Below are 9,842 nucleotides of genomic sequence, written 5' to 3' on the forward strand. Positions count from 1 at the left end.
CGGGTTATTAAGCCCACATTATCAACATGAAAATGTATAGCAAAAACGGTATTTTCTCTCTCTCTCAAATTCTAATTCAAGGTAGGCATATGTTTCACACAGTTCCATATATCTACAGCTGTATTACATATCTAAACCGATTTCGATATGGCTGAGGTTAACAAATATACCTATCATTTAGAAATACCTTGATAAATAACGTGATCGAAGAATCCCAAATATAGGCAAGACCTTGCCCTATTAGAGCCTTTACACAAACCTTATTTTTTACCGCCATATGCAAACTATGCAGTGCAGTGATAATTGAACTCTCGACCATGAACTTTAACTCACAAATAATGAACAAATAGCCTATCAGTTGTTTAATGTCAGTGTACTTTTTCTTGATAGGCCTAATTTGAAATTAAAAGTGTACTTTTTCCTATAAATGTTGAAAATAAAAGCGCACCAGGCATTAATTATATAATATAGCATATTCATTAATTAAAACATTTGGGCTATTGGGCCTAAGCCTTAATTATTCATGATTTATGCAAATACAATTAATTTTCCATACTCCAGTGTCAAGGTCAAAATTCAATAACGCCGACGGGCCAGATGGCGGAGATTTTCAGTAAAAGTTGATCTCACAGCTTCTCTGTGGTTGGTTCTCGGGTTACACGGCCCTTCTCGACCTGTCTAGGGACGCTAGCGCCACATAAATCACACAGTGCTCTAGAAGTCTACTGCTTTCTGAAGTTGTTGGGCTTCACCGCTTCACCAAACCCAATGGCTAATAGTCAATTCCAATTCGTATTTTTGTATACTTCTACCTTCTAGCCTTTAGATTCCATAACAGTTGGTCACATACCCTACTGAATTATGCCGGCCTCTATAGTTAAATTAGTACACGTCAGCTCTATCATTTTTCAATATGATTTATCCCATAGAAGAACAGTCGCTATAGTATTTTCTGAGGCATAGATGCACTATCAGGCCATAAGCAATGGCATACACGCAAATACCGGTAGGCTTTTAAACATCCATCAATAAATAACACATTGTTATTAAATCAAATTAGTAAAACATCATCATTTCAGGCAGGATATTAAACGCATTAAAGCGTTGACCTGTGAGGTGGCGGGGACATTCAGTGGTCACTCACTACTCGCTAACTAATTAAAAGAGCTGGGTTTATGGTCTCCCTTTCAGACGGCCAGATGTGACCAAAGCGCTGTAAAATCTCAGAGCGGTTTACAGAACGCTTACTGCACTTTAAAATGACTTGAAAAAGCGATGGGAGTTCGAAACTATTCTCACTAAATTCCACTCCGGCACCACAAGCTCCAATAACGAATCCGTTTACCTTACAGCACCTAGAAAGACAGATTGAAACAAGTCATTCAAAATACTAATTTCGTATAACGAAAATGACAAAAACAAAGCAAATCATAAATAAGAGATACAAGTTTCGTATTCATTTAATTATAATACTTCATTCATACTAATTTAACCAACCAAGATGACATGAACAGGTTTTGTGCAGTTGCATTCATGTTCAGAATATACACACACACACACATGTTTTTTAAATGAACACATACCCAAATACTAACCACATAGTGTAAAATAATGTTTAAATATCCACCCACTTTTAATAAGCCCATTTCAATACAAAACAAAAGATGTTGGATTTAAACAAATTCACATAACATTCATTCTAAGGATAATATTTTAAAAACAAACCACTTGGTACTCCCTGGCACACACAGGGGCATAAAGCCTGTTTTTACACACAACAACTAGCTGCAGCACACTCATATCAGATAAATATTATATTGCTGTAGACACATTTGTTCCATAGACTGCCACTGAAAACAAGCTGTTCTAAAGCCATAACAGTAAAGCAGCAACATGTCATGGAGCAGTTTCCTCTCAGAGCATACATACATTATGACATATCACCTTACCATTCCTTAGGAAGCCTGCTGGAGATCTGCAAGTCTTTAATATGCCTGAGACAGAGTTTGGTTTGGGAAATACCAGCCCTTCGATAGCAAAACCCCGACAGATAATATGTTGATCTACAACATACAGAGAGAATAGATCTGGCAGCGCTGCTTTAGTGAACACAAGTATCTTCTATTCATCTGTAGCCTGGATCTGCACAGAGGAACATTCAGGGGTTTAATGTTAACCACCTCCTTTCAGCTTCACCATAAAGACAAAGCAGGCCAATTTTAAAAAACGGCTATGCTTTCAGTTCTACATATGCTTGGCTAGGCATGACAGAGAGAGAGTATTCACTTCGGATGTAAATGTAGTGCAAAATAAGTGCTTGAAGCATTTTACACACCGCCACACAGACAAACCACCCGATAAACAGTAACAAAATACTAATGTTGTTCGCTCCACAATGAAGACACAGTGAGCCAGTTCTCAGACAGTACAAATGTAAATTAATTTCCCCCAACAGTAGAATGTTTATACATACAGTACACAGGATTGTTACACAAGGAGAGGAAATATCCCCTAATGGGTGTATTGGACATACAGTATTAGTATACTGAGGCTACGTAGTAATGGGCAGGACTGACATTCTGGGTCAGTAAGAGTCTGTTACTTTGAACAATGAATGTAAAGGCTGACATCTAATGGAGCACCCCTCCCCTCGTCTCAGGAAGCAGAAGCCGGGGCCTCAGCCTCACTCTGCCCCACTAGGGGGATGTTGGCCGTTTTACAGTCCTGATCACTTCCCATCACTGCAGGGTAGTCCTGCTGGAGCATGGCACTGCCTGCCTGTGTCTCAGTCTCTACCCCTGGTGTGGACCCTGTATCTGGGGGAGACTGGACATTTTCCTCTCCCTGGTTCTCCATGACACTCTTCTGCTTCCTCTCCTCCTCCCGCTTCCTCTCCTCCTCCTGCTTCCTCTCCTCCTCCCGCTTCCTCTCCTCCTCCCGCTTCCTCTCCTCCTCCCGCTTCCTCTCCTCCTCCCGCTTCCTCTCCTCCTCCCGCTTCCTCTCCTCCTCCCGCTTCCTCTCCTCCTCCCGCTTCCTCTCCTCCTCCCGCTCCTCTTCCTGTTCCTCCTCCGTGGCCTGGAGGTGTAGTTGCTGCAGCAGCTCCTCCAGCTTGTGGGCCTTGCGGAGCTCATTCTGCTGGATGATGGCACACAGGTGCTCCGTCAGCTGCTCCTTTATCTCCGTCTTCTTGTGGAGGTCCAGCTTGGCCGTCACATACTCAGACTCCGCCTTCTCATAGCGCTTCCTGAACAGAAAAGGAGACAGGCAGATGGATTTATTAGGAATTTGTTTTATAGCAAAGGAAGGAATACATGGCATACCTCACCTGACAAAGACTTCTGTGAAGTCGAAACGTTGTTGATTTGGGTTCAGAAAAAGAGTCACTGTGGAGCAGCAACATTCCTTGTGCAGGCCACTCATTCCTTTATCTCCTTAAAGAGTATTATTTTTTCAGCCCAGCATCATCATTCTCAAGTTTAGGATGTACATATCACCATCCTTTTTTCATATCTGAGAGGACATTGTTTTATTAATGTATTGGGATGTATTGAAGGAGTACGCTGAATAACCTGTAGGGAGCAGTGTTTCCAGAGTTTGAAAGAAGGAAATGTTCACTGCCATATCAGTATAGCTACAGCCTGCTGTGCCTGATTTTTTATTGGTGATACAAGAATAATGGGTATTAGTAAATGGATGACCTCCCCTGAGTGAAAAACACCCGGATTGAAAAGAATCCCATCTCCGTGGCAAGGATTCAGCATGTTCTCCAAATTGTGTGTTACCTTGCAGTGTTATAGTCCCAGCTGGCCTGCTCTATCACACCTCTCAGAATGCAGATGTCATTGGACACCATATTGTCCAGAGTCTGCAACTCTTTCTGGATCCTCTTCAGCTTCACTGACTCTGCCTGGGTCTGTTTGGATCTGTGTACACAGAAAAACAGGCATTCAGGTGAATTTGTGCAAATGTAACCACAGCAAGTGTCCACAGGAAACAAAGTGTATCAGAATAGCTGGTAGTGATAATGTGAACTACGGCATCTGTCCTTACTTCTCAGCGATGGTCTTGGTCAGGAGGGCTTTCTTGCGCTTATTCCTCTCTTCCATCATCTTTTGGTCTTGCTGAAGCAGCTCTATGCGAGTCTTCTCCCGACTACAACAACGAAGAGCATTAACACCCAATACAGAGAAAGGCAATCAACAGACATGAGGATGATCTACAGACAATAAAGGACACGCCTAATTAACCTAAGATAAGTATTCTTCAAATAAAATCACTGTACTCTTCTTGATTTTTGGACCCTGTCAGTGTCAAAAACATTACTGGCATGCCAAACTAAATGAATATACAGGCAACTGTTAGATCATCATAAGACATTGATCTATAACTAATTTATGATAACAAAGACTTACTAACAATTCCACCTCTTGTTTTTCCAACTCCTTGGCAATCGGCGGTGTGTCCTCTGCTGGTGCAGGAGCATGGTTTACGGCAAGGGTCTCTTTTTGGCTGGGTTCCTCCACCGGCTTTGTGGGGGTGACAACGGGCTGAATGACAGCCTGCGGCAGGGCCTTAGTGGGCTGCGGCGGAGGCTTGGTTAGCTGCTGCTCGGGTGGTAGCGCAGACGAGCCGGGTCCACTCTTTTGCTGAGTGGCTGACTGGAGGGCTCTCTCTCGCTGCAACTGCTGCCGACTCCGGTTAGTAGGAGCTGGTTTCCGTCCACGACCTAAAGCCGCAGGCACCGCCTGGTCTGATGAATGATGTAAAGCAACAGAGATACAGGGATACTGGATATCGATACACTTTACAGACGTAACTAGCTACTGAATTGACTAATGAATGGATATATGTGGACAGCCGACTCTTGGCTAAGCAGCTAACTTTATACTAGCCCTTGATCATGAATCTCTGTTTCATTACATTACACATAACAGTCATTGGACGAAGGTGTCTTCTGTATGGGTAGTTTTGTTAAGCATCCCCGACGGTCAATCTAAACATACACATGTGTCATTGTGCTAAGGTTTTGGGAACATAAGTACCTCATCTTTCATATCAGCTGGAAATATTAAGTTGATACACACCTTGATAGGGTTAGTGTTCCCACACGGCCATACCTCCATGTTACAGGGCATGGTTACGGAAAACAAGAGGCGACCACCTGTGCTAATTAGCTATCTTGTGTGCTCCGAACACCTGTGTGTAAGCATCATTTGAGAAGTGAGCAGAAGTGTAGTTTCGTTGCATGGAGGCACCCATAGCTGTAAGGATCTATGCTAAACTGCTACAGTAAGTGTGTTTTTTTATTTTAAGGATTCTTTCTCGCTGATGAAAGGGTCATATGTTTTGAAAGCCGTATCACAAGCGATGATTATTGACCTTTATAAAACACAGCGTTGGGATTGTAGTTCACATGAGGCATTTGTGGGCGAAGCTAATGGCAGAGAACTGTAGGGAGAAGACAGAATGCCACCTAGAGTTTTCGTGAGTTAACCTTATGTAAGTCCAAGATGTACTCTTAAGCAGCCTACCATTACTCCTTAAGGTCCAAGGATCTGTTATTTTCAGACGAAGATTGTTTTGACTGCCAGAGCCAACCAAATACTCCATCTAAATGTGAATCGATTCTCAACTGCGATAAGGTTCTAGAAACATAAAGCCCTTTACTTTCATGCCACATCAAAATAACGTTACACTGTTTTACCCGGCTTCATCACAGTTGCAGCCAACAGTATTTTTCAGTCACAACACGTTTATGGCGGCCTTCTTCAGTTACACACAGGTGTTTGGAGCATGCTAGATAGCTAATTTGCACAGGTGGTCACTGTCTTCTGTAAACAAGCAGTGTAAAATGGAAATATAGGTTTAGTGTTCCCACACTGCCATAAAGGTGAGTATCAATTTAACTTTTTTTTAAATGATTACTTCTCTGATATGAAAGGCACAAAGGTCCTTATACTTCCAAAACTGTACCGCAAGCGATGCATGTTAATGTTCAGACCGAGTGTCGGGGATCGTAACAAAAAAAACCTACAGAAGATGCCTTTGTCCAATGACTCTTAGGGTGTGTTTGTAAATTCGTTCTGGCTATCTACTACAATTTCAGAGCACTCTCGTCTGAGTGTGCCAGATCGCAGAATAACTGATGAATTTACAAAGGCTCGACACCCGTCGAATATGGTCGGTGTCAGTAAACGTCGGCAAAAAAAAACGTAATTACATTGTTGCCAACAGCAGTTAGTCACCAGCGCTATGGATAACATGAAAATAACCTAACCAGCTCTGCTAAAGCGAGCAAAATGCTCAGTGAGGTGTTGTCTGGAAGTAGCTAGCAAGCTAGCCAACGTTAGCTAGGGTGCTTGACTGTTGTTCGTTGTGAGGTTAGAACGCTAACGTTACTCATCCGCCAAAGCGTCCAGTGTACGCTACGAGAGCAAAACGCTTAGAATTTACGAACGCCCAGGGCGCACTTCTGGTACTCCAGATTGAATTTACAAACACACCTTGTGTAATGTAATAAAACTAAGTCATGGTTATCAAGAGCTGACGTTAAACTAGCTTGAAGTCAAGTTTAAGTTACCTTTTTGCTGCAACTTTCGTAACTCCTCTTCCGAAAACCCTGACCATCCTGCCATTTTAAGATTTATATCCTAGGAATTTAGCGACACGAGATACTTGCTAGCTATTAAATATTTAGCGAAACCATCAACTTAAAATGCCAAAAGTAAGTAACAATCCTGCAAAACTTTCTACTTAGCCGCCATCTTTGTTTATTGATGCCACGTCAAAGACCCCGAAAAGGACCAGTGAAGGGACATTAGATATAACGCCTGTTTGATTAAAAAAAAAATCTAATTGTAGTTAATTAATTCACATGATGTGATATTCACCGGTTTATGTGCTGTTAGACTAATTATACAACACGCACAAATACTCAACTGAAATGAGTTACCAAGCAAAACGCTTTATTTTAATAATGTAAAAAGCGAAACACTGGCATATACTTTGGACACTAGTATGCTTCAGAGCCAGAGTTTGTCTGAAGGACAGTTTATACTTGGTCTAACGACATGTCTGTGTGTAGACGATTAGAATGCGACAAATGTCGCTGGTCAAAATGACATTTAATTTATACTCCGGTGAAATGTCTGTAGACCGTCGCTGCGACTGTTAGTTTCCTTGACGCAAAGACATGAAAAAAAAGTATCTGCGACTGTCTCAACGTCCGTTGTCGTGGTTACCGGACTGCCACAGCAACCAGACCAAATCAAATCAAACGTTATTTGTCACATGCGCCGAATACAGGTGTAGACCTTACAGTGACATGCTTACTTACAAGACCTTTATTAACCAAGAATGCAGTTTTAAGAAAAATACCTACAAAAAAATAATAATAAAAGTAACAAATAATTAAAGAGCAGCAATAAAATAACAATAGCGTGGCTATATACAGGGGGTACTGGTACAGAGTAAATGTGCGGGGCGCCGGTTAGTCGAGGTAATTGAGGTAATATGTACATGTCGGTAGAGTTCTCCTGTGACAAGATGCGAGAGTTATAAAATTCTCCTATAGAATGACCTACTTTTATTTCTTTACACTGTGGCAGTAAGCTATTTTCTGTTAGCTCGCCATTAGTTTGAAAATAATTATGTTGTGGATTTATTTTCCTGTAATAATTAATAAAAAAATGCTAAAGTAAAGACTGTCAGCTATACTCTGCCTCTGGTGAGTCTCCTCATTATTTGAACTGGCTAGCAACGAACCATAATATTGTTTAGAAAATTACTTTTCGTTGCCTGGCTTGCTAGATTGACGTTTACTGTATTCATTTTTAATCGGATGGGTTTATTTGCGTTAAAATAGAGAAAGTATGCTATTTGGAGTACCGGGCTGCTGATGTCATGCAGAGTCTGTCAATTTGTGTTTATATATTTTCATAATGACAAGTTAGATGTCGGATTTCTGTTATTTTTCGATTTTTAAACCACTAATTGACCAACGTCGGTTAAATTATTTGAATTCTATTTCGTTCAGTTTTTTCTGTGAGCTCAATGCTCACATTGCACAGTTTCTCTAAAGATAAATCAGATCCAGCCTGAATTGTGCGATATATTAGGGAGTTGTAGTTTGCAACAGGCCAATATTCTCAACCTGGTCTCATAGACTAGACATAACATAGTAAATGTAAGTCCGGGACACTCAAATTAGTATGACATGTTACTCTTGCTATGGTTACAATCTGACAGATGGTTACTTAAGTAGGGTGGTTGGTCGGGGTGGATGGGTAGGTGTATAATGCAAACATCTAGTAACCTAAATGTTGTGAGTTTGAATCTCATCACAGATAACTTTAGCATTTTAGATAATTAGCAACTTTTCAACTACTTACTACTTTTTAGTTACGTTGCAACTATACTTAACAAAAATATATGTGGAAAGACTCATTCTGATTCACTGGGCCTGGCTCCCCAGTGGGTTGGCCTGGCTCTCAAGTGGATGGGCCTATGCCCTCCCAGGCCCAGTCATGACTGCGCCTCTGCCCAATCACGTGAAATCCATAGCTTAGGGCCTAATTCATTTATTTCAATTGACTGATTTCCTTCTATGAACCTTAACTCAATAAAATCTTTGAAATGTATGTATGTTGCGTATACATTTTTGTTCAGTATACTTAGCATTTTAGCTAACCCTTCACCTAACTCCTAAACTTAACCCTAACCTTAAACCCTGACCCCTAGCCTAACTGACGTTAGCCACCTAGCTTGAATTCGCAACATCATTTGTTTTGCAAATTTGTAATATATTGTACTTTTGCAAATTTGTAACAAATTGTACGTTTCTCAAAATTGTCAAATATTGTACATTTTGCAAATTCGTGACATATTGTAGATTTTGCAAATTCGTAACATATAATACGAATTGTAATTCTTAATATATCATACGAAATGGGTGATGGACATCCACAAATTAATATATACCATACACAATCATACTAAACTCTTTATTTTCAGCAAACTTAACATGTGTAGGTTCATGCTCTACAACATTCGCAGAGTACGACCCTGCCTCACACAGGAAGCGACGCAGGTCCTAATCCAGGCACTTGTCATCTCCCGTCTGGATTACTGCAACTCGTTGTTGGCTGGGCTCCCTGCCTGTGCCATTAAACCCCTACAACTCATCCAGAACGCCGCAGCCTATCTGGTGTTCAACCTTCCCAAGTTCTCTCACGTCACCCCGCTCCTCCGCTCTCTCCACTGGCTTCCAGTCGAAGCTCGCATCCGCTACAAGACCATGGTGCTTGCCTATGGAGCTGTGAGGGGAACGGCACCTCCGTACCTTCAGGCTCTGATCAGGCCCTACACCCAAACAAGGGCACTGCGTTCATCCACCTCTGGCCTGCTCGCCTCCCTACCTCTGAGGAAGCACAGTTCCCGCTCAGCCCAGTCAAAACTGTTCGCTGCTCTGGCACCCCAATGGTGGAACAAGCTCCCTCACGACGCCAGGACAGCGGAGTCAATCACCACCTTCCGGAGTCACCTGAAACCCCACCTCTTTAAGGAATACCTGGGATAGGATAAAGTAATCCTTCTAGCCCCCCCTTAAAGATTTAGATGCACTATTGTAAAGTGGTTGTTCCACTGGATATTATAAGGTGAATGCACCAATTTGTAAGTCGCTCTGGATAAGAGCGTCTGCTAAATGACTTAAATGTAAATGTAAATGTAATGTGCAAATATTTGTATGACCATAACAAGATTCAACAACGGAGACATAAACTGAACAAGTTCCACAGACATGTGACTAACAGAAATGGAATAATGTGTCCCTGAACAAAGGG

General features: G+C 41.6%; 1 protein-coding gene across 3 annotated transcripts; it reads right to left on the bottom strand.

Annotated features, from left to right (window-relative positions):
- Positions 1 to 1,435: 1,435 nt before the first annotated feature.
- gorab (golgin, rab6-interacting) lies at positions 1,436 to 6,803 on the bottom strand. Of its 3 annotated transcripts, none has more exons than XM_014123518.2 (5): positions 6,581 to 6,803; positions 4,417 to 4,750; positions 4,051 to 4,152; positions 3,783 to 3,923; positions 1,436 to 3,244 (listed from the first exon to the last, which is right to left on the bottom strand). In XM_014123518.2, the coding sequence occupies exons 1-5, from the start codon at positions 6,633 to 6,635 to the stop codon at positions 2,656 to 2,658; spliced, it is 1,221 nt and encodes a 406-aa protein (XP_013978993.2). In that variant the 5' UTR covers positions 6,636 to 6,803; the 3' UTR covers positions 1,436 to 2,655. The 3 variants fall into 3 exon arrangements, with proteins under 3 accessions (XP_013978993.2, XP_045543829.1, XP_045543830.1); XM_045687873.1 differs by having other exon boundaries at positions 4,413 to 4,750; XM_045687874.1 differs by lacking the exon at positions 1,436 to 3,244 and having other exon boundaries at positions 3,779 to 3,923.
- Between the last annotated feature and the right edge of the window lie 3,039 nt (positions 6,804 to 9,842).

The sequence above is a fragment of the Salmo salar genome, chromosome ssa10, assembly GCF_905237065.1.
Source record: "Salmo salar chromosome ssa10, Ssal_v3.1, whole genome shotgun sequence".
In the NCBI taxonomy this organism is placed as follows: domain Eukaryota; kingdom Metazoa; phylum Chordata; class Actinopteri; order Salmoniformes; family Salmonidae; genus Salmo; species Salmo salar.